The sequence below is a fragment of the Sus scrofa genome, chromosome 5, assembly GCF_000003025.6.
Source record: "Sus scrofa isolate TJ Tabasco breed Duroc chromosome 5, Sscrofa11.1, whole genome shotgun sequence".
Taxonomy (NCBI): Eukaryota; Metazoa; Chordata; class Mammalia; order Artiodactyla; family Suidae; genus Sus; species Sus scrofa.
The window spans coordinates 49,794,383-49,813,563 of NC_010447.5; the positions used below are offsets into that span (position 1 = coordinate 49,794,383).

Genomic DNA, 19,181 nt, shown 5'->3' on the forward strand with positions numbered 1-19,181 from the left:
AAATAATATTTTAAAATCTTTGGATAAAAAAAATCAAATTTAAAGCATATATTTCTGTTTCTTTGTAGAAAAAGATGTTCCATAATGAAAAAGGGATAACACTTGGATCTAGTCTAGCTCCAAATTCTTGTTAAGCTATTTTCTAACAGAAAGAATTTTATCAACTTATGTGATGGTTCTGAGCCAGTTTCTATAGGTAAAAATGGAGGCAGTGTCTACTTTGTACAGTTTTGTTTGTTTGTTTGGCCATACCTACGGCATATGGAAGTTCCCCGGCTAGGGGTCAAATGGGAGCTACAGTTAGGACCTATACCACAGCCACCACAGCATAGGATCTGAGCCGCATCTGTGACCTACCTTGCAGCTTGCAACAACACTGGATCCTTAACCCACTGAGTGAGGCCAGGAATTGAACCCACATCCTTATGGAGACCACAGTGGGTCCTTAACCTGCTGAGCCTCAATAGGAACTTCTGTAGAGTTTTTAAAGATTCTTTATTTAGATGTTATTTGCATGTATCAGTACTTCATTCTTGTTTATTATGGAATAATGTTTCATTGTATGGTTGTGCCACATTTTGGTTTTCATTATTTGGTAGATACCTGTGGTATTTCTCCCTTTGGGGGGCTGTTATGAATAATACTGCAGTGTATATTTCTGTATAAGTTTTTGTGTGGATGTGTTTTCATGTCTCTTGGGTATATACCTAGGAAGGAGATTTCTGGATCACATGGTTACTCTATGTTTAACTTTTTAGAAATGCCAGAGTTTTCTGATGAAGCCACACTGTTTTGTATTTACACCAGCAGTCTGTGATGATTTCAATGTCTCCACATCATCTCCAACACTTGTAATCGTCTGTCTTTTTAAATTTAGCCATCTCAGTGGATGAGAAGTATTGTACTGCGGCTTTGCTTTGTGTTCCCCTAATGACTAATAATGTTAAGCATCTTAGGTGTTTGTTAGTTGTTTGTAAATCTTCTTTGAAGACATGTTTATTCAGATCTTTTGTCCATGTTTAAAGTGGTTTATTTGTCCTTTTATTGTAAGAGTTGTGCAAGTTATATTGTGATACACACACACACACACACACACACGCACGCACACACACACACACGCACATATCTAGAGTATATAAGGAATTCCAACCACTCATGTTTGCCAGTATTTTTTCCCATCCGTTGGGTTGTCTTTTCACTTCCCTTATATTGTCATGTCCAGCACAAGTTTCTAAATTTGAGGAAGTACAGTTAATCTATTTTTTTCTTTTGTCTGTTATGTTTTTGGTGTCAAGTCTAAGAAACCGTTGCCTAACCCAAGGTTTACTCCTGTGTTTTTTTCTAAGCGGTTTATGATTTTAACACTTACATTTAAGTCTGTAATCAAATAAAGAGTTGTTATGTTGGCCAGAATAAGTACATGTAAAGCATCCAGCACAATGACTGTCATAAATCAGTGCACACTTAGAGTCATCCATACCTCTCTGAAACCAAAGTGAATACATATGTTCTAGAAAATACTTAGGTCCCTCTCACAATATTGTTCTTACTGCTCTTTGTAATATAAGAGAAGAGGGATACATTATTTTAAAAAACACTTACATAGAGATTTGAATCATTATAAATTTTTATTAATAAGTTGAAGTAACAAGAATGCAGAGAGATGGAAGAAAAAGAGATAAGACAGAAGAAGTTTGACCAGATTAAGATTCTGTTGGTCATTTATGTAAAAGTTTTTAAACATCAAAATATGCTCTTTGAGAAAATGAGGAAATTTGGTTTATATATAATAATCATTTAAATTAGTATACTTTTCTTAGGATGTCACAGAATTGTGCTATCTTTAGTGGTTTGGTTTTCCTCTTTAACGTAATATCTTAGTGGGTGTTATGCATGTCTGATAAATTATCCACAAATGTTTCTGGGGAGTTTAAGAGAAAGCATTTTAAGGAAAGGCAGGGTGAGAAGCTCATGATGGCGAAGATGTGAGTTTTTAAACCTTCCTTCCTTTTTCAGTGGAGTATATAATTTTTTCCTTGTATTCCACTTTCTTCTGAATGATGCTTTAAATATGACACTGGCAGGTGTTGTTTTTGATGCATTTGGATATGCTCAGCCTGTTTCTTAAAACCCAAATATTTATCAAAAGGGGATTATTCAGTTATTTCTGAAAGTAGACTACCACATGAAGAAGTTGGGATAGGCATGGCCATTGCTCGAGTACCTACACCAGCCACGGATGTGGCAAGAGGTAGACTCTGAAAACAACTGCACTTCATAGTTTACTCTTTAAAACTATGTTTTGTATTCTGAATATATATTTCATGTTGAATAGAAAAGTATACAGATTGGTGAAAGAATCACATTTTCCCTCATCTAAAAAAGGGTAATCCTTTTAGGTCATTAACAGGGCAGTGTGAAGAAGCCTTTCTGCTGCAGCTGTAACAATCTTTGGACAAATAGAGGGTTTAGTAACTTTCAACTGTTTGTCCCAACCTCAAAGAATATCCTAAAATAGAACTGTTACAGATGATAGAGCCCTCTCCATAATGGTTCCACTCGCTCTTGCCCAGGGATGTTCATGGGCCTTTAATGTATTTTACTGACTCTTTAACCAGTGCAGTTACAGTACCTCTCTTTGAGTGAGATTTGCCTTTAGTCCTTTGTAAATAGTGTCAGCATAGTATGTAAGAGTGACAAACTTGAAAATAGGAAATACATATTTAAGTCTCTGGAAAATCTTCCCCGTGTTTTGATTATTCTTAGACACATGAGAATCAGGTTTTGAAAGGATTAATTAGCTCACTCTAAATTTCCTTCAAATTTCAGAACCATTTCTCACAGTTGTTACACACTCTTGAGTGTGCCATGTAGCTAATTCCCTTCATAGTCTACAGAAAACACATTCTTCAGAGGTAACAGTGCAGCATTAGTGGTGTAGTGGTGAACATAGCCGTGACTTAAAATGTAATACACACACTCTTGATCTCAGCATCTATTTTATACCAATTATGTAGGCTTTATTATCTTTTAAAGGATTGTGCCATTTTCTAAAGTCCTTAGTAGAGATGACTGTCTTGCAATTAAAAGCAGTTGATAATATTTTGGTAAAAAGAATCCAAAGCAAGTAAGTTTATACAGCCATTAAAAAATGTTTTCAGGGAACGTGTGTGTGTGTGGATGGTTTCAAGGAGAGGAAACCAGTGTTTTAGGAAGTCTTTAAATGATCATGCCTCCATAAACTTGCCATCAGCAAAAAAACAAAACAAAACAGAACAGAACAAAAAAGAAAGAGGAGGAAAGGGGAGGATTCTGTCCCCTCTGGAACACAAAAGTCTTTTAGTTGTGGGTGATTGGGATGGGGGTGTTTGGGTAGTGGAAAAAATGTTCTAGCATGTGGTAATGAGGTTAAAAAAAAAAAAAAAAAACCAGCAATGGATGATTACTTTTCTCCATCAAGGCTCCTTTATCCTCAAAAGCTCAGACAGTGGTCAACATGTTAGACACCCCTCCCTGTTTTATCCATCGCTTAACTGTGTTCTTTGACAGGACTGGTTTATACAGCTGGGCCTTTGTTAAGCTTTGGGGGGAAATACTACAGAACATCAGAAAATATGGCAGCACACCTATAAAATGGTAAATGGTAAACCCCCTATTGACATGCAAAATTCCACCTTTCGAGTTTTACTTTTGTTTGATTCGTTTTTCTGTTAGAGATTTGTAAAGCAAAAACCTTTAAAACTTTTGTTTTTTGTACTGACAGATTTTATGGTGATATGCGAGAATTGATTATGTTAATCAGTAAAATTTCTTAGCTACATTTTAATAAACAAAACAGAAAAGAACTCTGCTATCTTACTAAAATTACAATCTAAAATGAGACACTTCTACTATAGTGACATAGTATTTTAAAGGACGCTTATATCACATGTGCTTAGCCATAGAACCGATTAAAAAGGCATATAGGAAAAGCTGTTGATTTCAAAAAGTTTATCTATATGACATACTTTAACATTAAAAAAAAGAGAAAACATTGGAAATTGCCAGTGACATTACCATCAGCCCCATTTGAAATCTAGTGTGAACCTTCTACTGAGATCTTTTTGTGTCTTTGTACTTGTCTTACCTTTATAAGAGTGTGATGATTTTCTTCTGTACAGTATGTGCCCTATCCTTTGAATTTTTATTTCAGGGGCAGGAAACTGGTAGCCTTTAAGTTCCTACTGAACACTTCATACCCATTTATAGAAAAGAGCTAACATTCTTAACTAGTCCACAGTGGCAATATGAACCATACTTTTAAAGTTGTTTTTTTTTTTTTTTTCCTAAAAACAACAGGGAATGTGCTAAAACCAGAAAGATTAATGGGGGAAGAAGATAAACAGTTAAGACGTAAAATGAGTTTAGAGGTCAAGCTAGAAAAATAAGAAAGCTTATGGATTTAATTCATACTCATCCAAGCAAAGAAGCTTTGGCATGAAAGGAACCAATGAAGAGGCTCAGCATTCTTATAACATCAACCATAGCTGCATCCCGCTGTTTTGGAGTTTGGGTTGATAGATGCTCATCGTCTTTGGCACTGCACCCTTACTTTGGAACTTTTCATGATTACAATGGCAAATTCTTCATTTCTCTGGGAAGTTCAGAAAATGTGTCTTTGCCTAGCATGCCTACCTCTCACATCAGAAACTGTTGTCCTAGGAAACACTTGTGCACTGTATATATGTTCTTTGCTGTCTATTTTGAATATAACATAAATATTTTCTACTTTGTTCCTTTTTCAACAGCTGTTGTAGAAACAGGCTGGAACCAAATCTATATGGGGCATGGAAAGAAAGAGTGAGCCCCCCTAATTGGCCAGAATTTAGCAACGTATAAACTTTTCCCTGTCAGGGTTATTTGGATTCCAAAGAGGGCAGGGGTCATAATATTTTTTTCACTGGACTGCTTAGACAGTCATTCTCAACAAATCTGATGCTGATGTTCAGTACTCCTTTTAGCTGCGAGCCTTCTTTCTCATTTCTGCTAGGGAATACACACACACACACACACACACACACACACACACACACAATTCTCTAGAGGTTTGCTTTTGAAGGCTTAACTTGCTTGATTTCACAGTGACCTTTGAAAACAAAAGACATTAAAACTAGACTGGTTACTTAATTATTTTTGTCATCATTATTAGATCCTAAATAAATTAAACATGCCACAGATTTTATTTCAAGGCATACACTATGCTAAGAATAAGTCACTTTTGATTATGGAACAATTTGCTATTTATTTAGACTTAGCCAGTAATGTGAGAGGGGAGAGAGAGCAAGAATGGGGTGGACACTGTAAGAGGAAGCTCAGCTGAGGAGACAGGCCGGAGGCTCAAAATAAGTACTTAATGGTATTATTTTAGAAAAAAAAAAATATCCTATTTTGCAGTTTTGTCATGGGGAAGAGTCTCCTGGGAGAGTCAAAATGACCAAGTCATTAAAATAAGTGAAATGATATTTTTCCAGAAGGGTCAATATCATTAAGCCTAAGTAGATATTCCTTCTTCAAATTTTTTCTTTGATGTTTGCACCTTACCTGACCAGTGATGTTCATGAGTGAAAAGTCATCTTCTTTCACTGTGAATATAATTAATATGGGGAAATCTTTTTTATGAGTTTATTACAAACATGTCCATATATATATATGTTCATGTGAACATATGTAGATACTCATATATTCTCATGAGGTAAACATGGAAAAAATTGATTGGCATTATTTTAGAAAACAATAATTAAGAGATCAGTACTACTCACTATGGTGGCTTTTTTCTTTATTTTTTATAGGTTAATGAATTGGAAGGAGTTTGTTTATGCTTCTTTATTTTTTCCTTCAAAGTACATACAACTTTCAACAAAATAGATTTGAATTATATAGCAAATGAAAATAGTATATGATTGTGACTAAATTAAGGTAGTCTTAATTCTTAATAGAGAGGTTTCATAAGAGGAAATATTAATACGTAATTAATATTAACATATAATTTGACAGAAAGCATCTTTTCTGTCTTCTCCTCCTCTTCTTCCTCCTACTCTCTCTGTCTCACAGGCACACACACACACAAACACACGCCACAGGGTTGCATAAATACACAAGACACAGGCTCCTCTTAAACTTCTCTAAAAGGTCAATGCTAGAACAATAGGAGTGGAATTAATCCCTGTTTCACCAGCAGTTCTGATAGAGAGCAGAAAAGATTGTCCCTTTGCAGGTATTCTACAGATGGGTTATAAAGATCCCATCTTAGAGATCTTGAGAATGGATATACATTTCATACATTATTCTTTCACTATACTATCCAGCTAAGTATAACCTGAAATTTATACATGTGGCAACCATGTGTTTCAGAAAAGTCCAAAATGCTTCTGAATTTTTAAGACTTTAACTCAGAGCATACAATTACTTGGTAAACAATTTGTCCCAATTTTTGATTCAAAAAAAAAAAAAGAAAAGATACTCCTGGGGTTTTTGTTGTTGTTGTTATTTCTTCTTCTTAATAAAAGTTTTACAGTATGTATAGAAAGAGGTGGTTTTTGTTAATCCTTAGATTTTCTCCTTCAGTCCTCTGTCCATCCCAGGAATGGAGTGTGTGGCTACTCAGTGCTCAGCTTTCAGACTCACAAGGAGCCGAGCATCTGGGGAAACTCAGGAGGTGAGCACTTTCACGCTGACTCAGAGAGCAGCCGTGTGACTCCAGTCTGGCGCTGTCATGCCTGGTTATGGAAAGGCAAGAACAATGCCTCCCTTGAGAAAGGGGAAAAAAGTCTAGTGCAGTCACAATTTTGATGTAAAATTTAAATCATCCCTCCACATCCTGTGGACTTAGAGCTGTCAGAAAGGCAAAAACCCATGCTCAAATGGAAAAAGGCTTTTTATTTCCTTAGCAAGTATACCCTCTCTAAGTATAATAACAAGTTTCAGAACCACAAATCTTAATGCTAGATTTATAAATGTAAGTAATTTATAAATGATCGGAACAAAAGGACTTTGACATTTTTAACCTGTAAATAGCTGAAGGTTAAACATTCTTTTTCTGTTTGTTTCTCATTAATGACAAATTTCACAATGCACCAGTTAAATATTTCACAATGAATTAGTATTTATGATTTTTCTTCCTTCCAAACTGATGCATTTGATCATTTGACCTACAATGTAAAGGAAATTTCTCTAACTTTTAAGGGTCTTCATTGTTTCTATTATATTTTCTTCAAGTAGATTGGCTGAAATTTAGTGTATTGGTGATTAAAAAGAATCTGATCAAATGTTTAGTAACTCAAATATAAGTGTTACTGTTTTTGCAAATATACATGTTACTGTTTTTGAGATACAGAAATGAAGTTTTAACGATTGTTAAAGAAGTGAAAGGTTATTTTTTTTTCCCTGGGCCAAGGATTGAACCCAAAGTTAGTTTATTTTTTAAGTACAAAGTCCTTATTATTATATTCTTATGCAGAAAATGATGAGAAAAATTTGATAATTTTTTTCAAAAGGATCTAGCATTTTTTAAAAATGTTTTCTGACTCTTCTCTTTATGAAAGATTGTATCTAGGAGCTGTAAAAGTTTACCTAGCCGGTTTTTCTTCAGTCTTATCAAGACTTAGAATGAACTCTTTTTCTTTTTAAGTATTAGAACCTTATAGAATGACTAGAATTTAATTAAATTTAATGCTCATTCTGCCTTTTTATTTATCAGGGACACTTTTGTTTTAGGCACTTAGTAAGTGTGGATTAATTTCAAAATAACAGGAGAAAACCGAGAAGTTTTAGCTGGCAGATTCATTTATTTAGGTAAGTTTTGGATCCAGAGCCCAGCTCTTAGGTTACTTATAATAAAGCAGTATTCTTATTTAGAAAATTTTCTTGGAGTCTTTATCCAATAACATATGGTCTAACTGTGGAGTCAATTTTTAGTGATTTTACAATTAGTGAGACAGTAATAGAAGAAAGTAGAAAAGGAATCACATTTTGAATCCTGAATCATTGTAGCCTGGAATTTTGCTCTCATAAACTGTTTCTAAATGCTTACATTTGGTAGTTTTCTCCCTTGTTTAGAAAACAAAAACAAATGGACATTTAAAAGTTAATTTTATTGCATGCTTTAGATGCATTAATTCAATTCTGAAGTATCCGGTGCCCAACTAATAAAGAGGAACTCATTTCTTTCAGATACTTAGGAGAATTAAGTTCTGAGTCTTTTCTTCTCTCTAACTTCTGAGTTTTTTGTTTGTTTGTTTCTATTTCTTTTTTCTACACCTTCCTCAGGAAACTCTGTATTCATTTTTTGCTCTTCTTATCCTCCCCTCTTTTTATGATCTTAGTGGACTGAACAAGGCTTGGGGAAAGCTATTTGCTAAGAGAAAGATGCTAGTAAAGAGAAAGGCAGAGAGGTGGTGAAATTCAAAGTAGTGCTACTCTTGTCAGAGAGATGGGATAGCAGAATGAATTACATGATCTCAATGCAGAGAGCATCTCAGAAACTAAACCTGTGACAAGGTAAACACAGGGATTGGCCTTGGTAAAGGTCACTTTGAAAGTTCTTAGTGACTACAACATTCTGAGATCCTGCTGTGTAGCACTGGGAACTATGTCTAGTCACTTATGATGGAGCATGATAATGTGTGAAAATAGAATGTGTACATGTATGTGTAACGGGGTCACCATGCTATACAGTAGAAAAAAAATTGTATTGTGGAAATAACTATTAAAAAATTAATTAGCCCAGTTTTAAATATAGTTTAAACTTATGTAACTTTTATTAAATTTTCCATAAATTCAGATTATATTTCATAGCAGAATAATACATTAACCTTAAGTAGTTCAAAAATTACTTTTGTTTTTAGATTTCTGTGTTATGGTAAATGTTGTTTGGAAATATTGGTAGAGATAAGTTTCTACTCTGGTAAAATGTATAAAAGGAATTACAGGGGAATCTAGTCTTATTTATTACTCTGTGTTGTCTGTTTTACTATTTCTGTGAAATCTATGTTTCTACCTCCAATTATAGTGTATGCCAGGACCTGATGAACTTGTTCATGTCTCTAAATGGCAGTATAATGAATGACCTCTTTGTATGTGGGAAGAAGCAGTGGATAGAGAGGATAGAGATTGGCAGGTTCTACATGAGAAACTGATGGCAAAGAGGATTTACAGAAAAGAGAAGAAAAATGTAGACATTTGAAAGTTTGCATGTTTACCACAGACATGACAGACTTGGTTACAAAGTTTACATAGAATTCACAGGGTAAACACAAAGCTGACTCTAAACTTAGTGGGAAAATGAAGATGTTCAACACATGGAAAGGGAAGAAAAAGAATAAACCATAAGGATAATAATTGAGATTTGTAGACGTAAATAATTAAATGCATTTCAAGTTTGTATAAATCTATACTTACAAGTCACGGAGTGGTGCTCTCTTTTTTCAGAGGTGTTTTTGCATTCATTTGAATCAAAACATGTCCAATTGTGTTAAATGTCTAAGATGATTCCCCGTATTGGATAGATAGCATTCTATTGTGCAAAAATCTTTTATTAACAGTAGAAATTAATTCCTAATCATTTGTTTGTTTGTTTAGGGCCGCACCCACAGCATATGGAAGTTCCCAGGATGAGGGGTGGAAGCAGAGCTGTAGCTGCTGGCCTAAACCACAGCCAGAGCAACCCAGATCCAAACCGCATCTGTAACCTACACCATAGCTTGCGACAATGCCGGATCCTTAACCCTCTGAGCAAGGCCAGGGATCGAACCTGCATCCTCATGGATACTGCAGGTTTTTAACCCACAGAGCCACAATGGGAACTCCCTAATCCTGATTAACCTTTTTACAACCTTCATTACAAAAGCAGCCAGGCAAGTAAATGTCAGTGTCCTAAACAAAAAGTTTTATTACTAAAAAGTAACTTGAGGCACATAACTTCTAGAAAAATAGTGTCATCTTTGCATATAAAGGATTACCCATTTTTATTTTGTAATATCCCATGTTTGTTTTTCCCTTGAGAGAAGATGCATCAAGTATTTTAAAAATGTTTTCTGCCATGCTTAAAATTTAATGAGAGAGCAATTATTAAAAGTAAGTATTTAGGAGAGCAATCAATGGAAGTTAAAAGTTAAATAAATGTTGTGGTCCAGAATTTTAAAAGTTCATATTCAGAATGTTTAGCTTTGTAGAATTGTTCAGAGGATTATTAGGCTTCTTTGCTTATCACGTTGACTTCTCTTTATCTTCTTTGCTCAATTCTTTTCATACAACTGGTCTCCCAAAGTCTGATGGCAAAATTCAGATTCCCTCCCATCCCACCCATTCTGTTTTCTCCCTGTTTTTATTTTGGAGATACAATTCTGTTCTTGAACTGCTGTTTATGATATTTCAAAGACAAAGTTGTATAACAAAAGATATTGAACCACTTTATGACTCGGTTGCCTTTTTAATAAATCGAGAATACTAAAAACACTGACTCAGAACATTGACAGAGTAGTCAAGGACAAATAACAATTACTGGTTAACTCTCACATGTGTTTAAAAAACTACACTGTCTTAGTTACTTCCACCGAAGTCCTGCATTTTCTCATTATCTGCCATTTCTTTTTAAAAGTCCTTCAGTCAAGAAAGATTTATTTCTAAAACTGAATTTCATATTTTTCTCCAAATTGGCCTTTTTTCCAAATTTATGTATTTCTCTTATTAGCAGTATTGTTTGTTAAATTATACAGTCAAGTAATCTGTTAATCTTTGAATTATTTCACCCACTCATTCCCCTTCTCTGCTTTCCAACCTCAATTTTCTATCAGTTACTAACTTCTGATGGATTTTCTTCCTAAAATAAAATTTTGATTACGTTACCATTTCTTATTCCCTTCTGCCTTTCAGTATCGACTTAACATTTTGGTTTAGCCATTCCCAATTGTTAGGACTTAAGCAGAATCACTATCATTTGGTCCCTTCCTTTCAACCTTATCTGCTTTTACTCCCAGAATCTACTGCTTGAACCAAACCATTCTACTCACTACCCCATATCATTCTATAAATTTCTTTAATTTGCTAATGTCATTTCCCCTATCTGGAATCCTCTCTGTGTCTATTGACATCTGATCCATCCTTCATTTCCCCTTTGAAATCTCCTGATTTGTAGAAAGCATTCTCTGATTATTTTAAGTGAGACATTATCTATATCTATAGCCCATAGTTCTCATATTTATCGAAAGTAATTTACCTTAATATTCTTTCTTGATTTTTTTTTTTTTTTTTTTTTTTTTGCTTTTTAGGGATGCACCTGTGGCTTATGGAAGTTCCCAGGTTAAGGGGTCAAATCAGAGCTGCAGCTGCTGGCCATTGCCACAGCCATAGCATTTTAGGATCTAAACCATGTCTGTGACCTACACCACAGCTCACAGCGATGCTGGATCCTTAACCCACTGAGAGGGGCCCAGGAATCGAACTCATGTCCTCATGGATACTAGTCAGGATCATTACCACTGAGCCATGACAGGAGCTCCCTGATTTTTTAATTATGTTGCTATTTATAGGCACACAGTAGTCTCTCAGTAGTTTTTCCATGAATGAATGAATGAATGAATGAATGGATATATGTCTTCTATTTCCATCTATATAGTACTTCCTTGTAAACCAGAAGGATCTTCATATCTAAGGTGCCTGTTTCCATCATAACACAAAGATAATTTGCCTGGTACAAAATAGACACTCAGGCAATTCTTTCATTTACTCATATAAAAAATACATTGAGTGCCAACTATGTGTTAGGAATTGCACTGCCGTATAATTAATTGTAACTCAGCATCGAGGATTAGATTATTTAGGGGAAAAAATACAAAGCAGTTTGGAAAGACTTTAATCATGCAATCATATCTTTAACACTACTCTTGGAAATATCTGGTGAAATGGTCAAAAATAGACCCTGTACTTACTGAAATCTTGTATTCTAGTTTTGGATACTAATAAGAAGGAAAAGGAGGAGTTCCCGTCGTGGCGAAGTGGTTAACGAATCCGACTAGGAACCATGAGGTTGCGGGTTTGGTCCCTGCCCTTGCTCAGTGGGTTAATGATCCGGCGTTGCCATGAGCTGTGGTGTAGGTTGCAGACGCGCGGCTCGGATCCCGCATTGCTGTGGCTCTGGTGTAGGCCGCTGGCTACAGCTCCGATTCGACCCCTAGCCTGGGAATCTCCATATGCCGTGGGAGCGGCCCAAGAAATAGCAAAAAAAAAAAAAGGAGGAAAAGGAAAAAAATTGCACTAGTGAATAAATGTCACAGGTTGTACTGATGTTCATTTTTTCATGCTCGCTGCTAGTGAGAGTTAGTTGGTAATACAGTTTGAGGTGGGGCAGAATCATTTTAGCTATGGTGATTAAGGAAGGCCTTGTTGAAGAGCTGGGCTTTTAGTTTGTCCTTTATAGGTAATTTTTTTTTTTTTTAGAATTTTTAAAACATAACTGCAAACCTTAAAAGTAATAATCTTATCATTCCAAATGAATAACCAGTAGAAGGCACTGCTTCCTAGGACTTTATCTTGGAATTAACCAGCCAAAGGTTAAAATATTTAGAGAAAGAAACTTTAAAGAGAAACTACTGTATACAGAAAGCAATTCCCATTCTGAGTCTTCCATTTTGTGTTTGTCCTACAAATAAATTTCTTTGACTTTGTACATGTCATTTTCTAGAACAACTGTAGCAAAGAACCATCTAAGCAGGTGAGTTAAGTTTAAAGCAGTAAGTAGATGATTCCTCAGTAGGAGATCTATTAATAATTAACTGTAGCATTTTGAATAAAGTTACTTCATTTTTTATAGTCCTTTATTTACTATGTTTTAAAAAGAACTATAGGATTTTTTTTCACTATTATTTAAGAAACCTAATTAAACTAGGTTTACCAGTTCTATTACATAGAAATTAACAAGAAGGATAGTTTTATCACTGAGCTGAATTTCCTTTTTTTCTGACAATATTAAGGAATTTTCCTTAAGCATATTTATCCTGTATTCTACAACCATCTATAGTTATGGAATACTCAAGAGAGTTGCTTGTTTTAATTAGTAGCTTTCATTTAACACATATTGATTAGAAGACTGCTATTTTCAGAAAGGATTCTAAGTACTGGATAAGTAGTTTTTGGACAAAAATAAAGTCTGCTCTCGGAACTTATAGGGAAAGAGACAGATAAATAGAGAAATATAAGATATGTCAGGTGATAAGTGCTGGAAAATGGTTTTGGAGCAGAAAACTAAAGTGAAAGAAAAGGCAAGTGTATACATGGGGTAGGAGGATTTCAGATTGAAAAAATACCAGCTGTGACAAATATTTTTAAGTTAGTGGTGAATTGGTTTCTTCTTGGTATTGTAACAAATTATCGCAAGTTTAGTGCTGTAAACAGTACAAATGTATTCACTTACAGTTCTAGAAGTCGGAAGTTTCTAGTCAAGGTATTGGGAAGGCTCCTTCTTTCTAGAGGCTCTGGGTGCAGGGGGAGGGGAGGAAAGAATCTGTTTCATTGCCTTTTCTAGCTTCAGAGGCCATCTACATCCCTGGGGTCATGATCCCATCATTCATTTTCAGAGCCAGCCACAAAGTATTTTCCAGCCTCTCCCTCTCTTCTAAGGACCTTTATGATTACTTTGGGTCCACCCAGAATATTCAGAGTCATCTCCTCCTCCCAAGACCCTTAACTTAATCACATCTGCCAAATCCATTTTGCCTTGTCAGGTAACACAGTCATAGACTTCAGGGTTTAGGACTTGGACATCTTGGGTGAGACACATTACTCTGACTAGTGCCAATGGTCTGTAGCCTTAGCTGTGCATTAGAATCACCTGGAAACTTTAAAAATTTCTCATACTTTGTGTGCACTCCCAAACCAATAACACCAAAATGTCTGGTGGTGGGACCCAAGCAGCAGTATTTTTTAAACCTCTGCATATTGGAGTTCCCGTTGTGGCGCAGTGGTTAATGAATCCGACTAGGAACCATGAGGTTGCGGGTTCGATCCCTGCCCTTGCTCAGTGGGTTAACGATCAGGCATTGCTGTGAGCTGTGGTGTAGGTCGCAGATGCGGATCGGATCCCGCGTTGCTGTGGCTCTGGTGTAGGCCGCTGGCTACAGCTCCGATTAGACCCCTAGCCTGGGAATCTCCATATGCCATGGGAGAGGCCCAAGAAGAGGCAAAAAAACAAACAAACAAAAAACCAAAAACTCTGCATATAATTCCAGTGTGTATTAAAAGTTAAGTATCACTGGTTTAGATTTCTGTTGCAGTCTCACACCCTTTATTTACCCTATCCCTAAGATTCCTAAATATATCTGAATACAACTGGGGACATCCTATTTATATAGCCTTTGGCCAATGGCAAAGAACTCAAGTAGTTTTAGGATTGCTTTCACATATGGACTAGAGTGGCTTGATTGTGCAGATTTCTACAGGAACAACTAAAGAAAAAGTGACTCCTTGTAGAATCAAGTTGCCTCTTACAAGGGAGTCTTTTTCTTACTTACTACATTCATGTAACTCAGCAACTCCAGGAATGTTATAGACCAGAAATGGGATTTGGTCCATTTTTTCCTGTCTTCTCTTTCCTAAGTAAGCTCTAAACTTAAATGTACAGTGTACATCTTAAAAGTATCTCTGCATCTTCCCTTTTATCATGACTTCCCACATGAGATTCTCTCTTCGTTTATCCCCAGGTTTCCATTTGTCCTTTTCCCTCAAAATCCTCCCTGGTCAGCCATTCCCTGAAGCATTCCACAGTCCTCTAGCATTCATGGTGCTTAACTATAATGTCATTTCACCTGAACCTGAACTATCTTTCATCCTTATTTCTCTTTTAATTAAAATCTTCTCAAACAGTTTATAGGCTTTTTAAAGCAGAGACCCATAATTACATTTTTTTTTTTTTTTTGTCTTTTTGCCATTTCTTTGGGCCGCTCCCGCAGCATATGGAGGTTCCCAGGCTAGGGGTCTAATCGGAGCTGTAGCCACTGGCCTACGCCAGAGCCACAGCAACGTGGGATCCGAGCCGTGTCTGCAACGTGGGATCCGAGCCGTGTCTGCAACCTACACCACAGCTCACGGCAACGCCGGATCGTTAACTCACTGAGCAAGGGCAGGGACCGAACCCGCAACCTCATGGTTCCTAGTCGAGTTCATTAACCACTGCTCCACGACGGGAACTCCCAGAATTCCATTTTTTAAATTCCCATTAGATTAAGTGTCTTGCACTTAGTAAGTAGTCACTAAAGAGTTGTTGATGATTTAGATTCTCTTTAGTCCTTAAATTAGATAATCAGTTCTTTCAAGATTTTCTTGTCTACACACATACACAAAGTGAATTAAAGACTACTATTATGTTAACTAACTCCACAAGTTAGTTTCACACTAGACTGTATTTGTCTGCCTCAGGCCAGTTTCTTCGAAGTCTGTGTTTTGTTCATTGGTAGGTCTAGCACTTACCACAGGAATGACAAAATCATCTTTGAATGAATACAGGGAGCATACACCCCAGCCTGGAAACCCACCTTGTTCTGAGATATCCTTGCACTGCAACACAGCTGCGTAGTGTAAGTTGCAGGAGTTTGGAAACCCACATTTCCTGATAGACAGTACATGGAAATTTTTAGTGCCTCCTTAATGCTTTTTAAAAATTGAGACTTTATTCTATCCAAAATGAAGCCCTTTGGTAGACAAACAGAAATTTAAGAATCAAATGGTATTGATGATTTTGTTATCAATATTTTTATAAGACAGTGAGTCAAACTGACATGGATCTTGAAACCAACGTATTGATAGCTCTCTACATAATTTATATATTTTACTTTTTTCTCATCTTGTAGCCTATTACTGAACTAAGATCATAGTCATTTTTATTTTATTAATTTAAAAACACTTAAGAAATCTTGAGTTCCTGCTGTATTGCAGTGGGTTAAGAACCTGGTGTTGCCACAGCTGTGATGTAGGTTGCAGCTGTGGCTTGGATTGAATGCCTGGCCCAAGAACTTCCATATGCCACAGGTGCGTCTGTTTAAAAAAAACCCAAAAAACCTCTAAGAAATCATTTATCTGAACCGCATAAAAATACTCTTAAATTCAACTTATTTAAGACCATTCTATAAGTCTCTGAAAATGAAAATGAAATAAACATGAAATATGAAGTATTTTAGGATCAGTTGCCTTCTGGAACGATGACTCCTTCATGTTCATTGTATTAGACCTTGTGCTTTTTTTTCTCTATAGAATGATAAGTACATAGAATGTTTAATCCAGTTGGATATAATTTAGATATGGAAAGGGCTAGAGATTTTGAGAAAAGTCGTACTATCTTAACCATCTACCTTAGCTACCTGATGTCTACTTTTAGACTTCCAGTTTTCATAATCATTATTAATAATGATATTAATAAAGTAGAAGTCAGCAAAAAGGTCATGCCTTCTAAAAGTCATAGAATTGTATTAATTTAGGAAAGGCCAGCTTATTGAGTTTTTGCTTTAATAACCCAGAAACTGGCTCCTGCCAATAGCGTGGAATTTTCAGACAGCTAAGAGATTGGTTGTACATAAGACTGAAGTAGGCACCAAAATACCAGTTTATTAATTGCAGCAAGAATAGTAATGCCCACATAGGCCATACATACTATGGTTTATATAATAAATGAATAATTTCCTTGAGGTCAAGCTTTATGTGAAATCAAGATAATTAAAAGTCTCTTTTAAAAATTTAATCTGGTAAATCACTTCATATGGGGCCTTATGGTATTAACTAATCTATTCTATCAGCCCATTTTCCCTATCAGAAGTTTGCTTGGAGAGCATGGAAATAATTAAATATCTCTTGTGTTAAGTGGGAATTAATTATCTCTTGAGTTAAAGAGTTTTATATATAGTTTAATGTATCAATTTGATGATAGAAAATGGTGTTGCCAATAAGACTAAGACTAGTCTGTTAACTCCGACCCCTTACTTTCTCTCTACATACTTAAAAGTATACTTGGAGAAAACCTTGGTAATAAGATCTGAAAAAGTTAAAGATACCCGAAATAGGATGGCCCAGTCTGCTTCTCCTTTAAACAGCACTTACATGGTAACCACCCTCCTCCTCTTTGTCTTCTTCAGCTGATCAAGACCCCTACTGTTAACATTGTGTCTTCAACGTTTGATACATTTGGTCAGTTTTTTTGTGGAACATGATTGGGAGCTCTTCTCTAATGGGAGATTGTGTATTTCGTGTTGATTTTACAGTTTAACTCTTAGAAGCAAACTGTGTTCCTCATTTTGGAGTTTTTTTGTGTTCAGGGAAGGGGTGGGTCACACTGCAGGTTTTAAAGTTTGTAAAATAAACAATAGCTATTGTTTATTAAATGTCTACTCCGAGCTAAATGTTCTACAAGTCATTTTGCATCTAGAGTACAGTTTATTCTCAAAAAGCATTACAAGTAGATATTACATCTCACATTAAAGATGGGTAAATTGAAATAGAGATTAAAGTAAATCTCACATCTAGTAAGTGGCAGAATCAGTATTTTAATTCATGTTTGTCTGATTCCACAGCCCTTAATTTTTTTCTACTGTGCTATTACATCTTCATAGACTATATTCAGCACTTGAATGTACTTTTCTTTTGAAACTTCTGACACTAAGAATAGCATTATTCAACAATGATTAAAGGCATATTTTTGGTAGTACATTTTAAATTTAAAAACCAGTGATATGTATCATATGTGAAAGAAGTGATGTGGCAGTTAGTTAATACTTTTATGCATCCTAATCCACTGGTCTAGAATAAGAATGGCTGATTCTATAAATACTTTTTGTTTGCTGAAAAAAAATTGTAGCTTTTTCAAGTTCAGATCAAATTGTAAATACAAGGGAGTTTTTTTTTTAATTAAAAGTTTTAACTCTATGCTGCTTCAGCGTAAAACTTTTAATGAAAAGCATCTCTTCTGTTTAACTAAAAATATTTGCCACTCATTTTTAACCTCTGATAATATTCTCAACCAGACTAAAGTACCAAAAAAATTAATCTTAGTTCAGTTATCTAAGTGCATTGTCACATAGGTATTAGCTCATCAACACAAAACATCCTTATTTGATTTTTTCTTAGACCTAACATATTGTAAGGAGTCTGAGAGTCCACATCTAAATATTTCAAGGAACTGTGGAAATAAAACTGAAATATTTTTATATTCTTACCTTTTTTACTACTTGCAAATTTTATGTTAGAACTAAATGCCAAAATTGGGTGATTTGGGGAGGTGAGAGAAAAATTTTCAATATCTCAGGATTAACAATGGTTATAAAATGTATTCGATTCTTAATAACTTTAAACAAATATCAAACTTTTTGTTTTGTGATCTCATGTTTGCTTCTAACCAGTATTTCTCCATTTCACAATACTCTTACTCCTAATAAAATGCAAATGTATTATAATGGCAATCATTCATTTACTTTGTTTATTTTTTGATGAAAGAAATTTTAGTTATTTCCCTTCTTTTAAACTGCCAACAGTATTTACTATTCATAGATGTTCAGTCTTCAATAAGGTCTATCAAAGTGTAAAATGAGATGGGTATTTTTCTTTCCTTTAAAATGGAATGGTCTTTCATTATGCAGTGTTCTTAGGTGAATTCTCTTGTTTAAGAAGCCAGAATACAAGAGAGTGCTATATTAGTGTATTATTCTCACAACAAACAAGCACTGTTCTGTTGCTACCTGCTTGGCCATTGTTTCTGATTGTGTGTGCTTTGCAGTGGTATTTGGATGGTTTCCTGCTCTCTGCCAGCACAAAAAGGCATTTCTGTTACAATGGCCCCTAACCACACAATGACGGCATTAAGGATTTATGTGGAGGTTTCATTATTTTCTCCTCTTTTGTTCCTTCCAGGATGTCTTCCAAGCGACCAGCCTCTCCGTATGGGGAAGCAGATGGAGAGGTAGCCATGGTGACAAGCAGACAGAAAGTGGAAGAAGAGGAGAGTGACGGGCTCCCAGCCTTTCACCTTCCCTTGCATGTGAGTTTTCCCAACAAGCCTCACTCTGAGGAATTTCAGCCAGTTTCTCTGCTGACGCAAGAGACTTGTGGCCATAGGACTCCCACTTCTCAGCACAATACAATGGTAGGTTTCTCATGGTCTATTGTGCCTACAC

The 19,181-nt window shown here is 35.6% G+C and overlaps 1 protein-coding gene across 44 annotated transcripts in view; it reads left to right on the top strand.

Annotated features, from left to right (window-relative positions):
• Positions 1–19,181, top strand: part of SOX5 (SRY-box 5) — a 1,006,514-nt gene that overhangs the window by 634,433 nt on the left and 352,900 nt on the right. For 38 of the 44 annotated variants that reach the window (XM_021092938.1, XM_021092936.1, XM_021092946.1 and 35 more), the window contains one exon: positions 18,919–19,150. In XM_021092938.1, coding sequence (XP_020948597.1) covers positions 18,920–19,150 — 231 coding nt within the window. In that variant the 5' untranslated portion in view covers position 18,919. The remainder of the gene's footprint in view (positions 1–18,918; positions 19,151–19,181) is intronic. The other 6 variants (XM_021092965.1, XM_021092964.1, XM_021092968.1 and 3 more) reach the window with 1 other exon arrangement.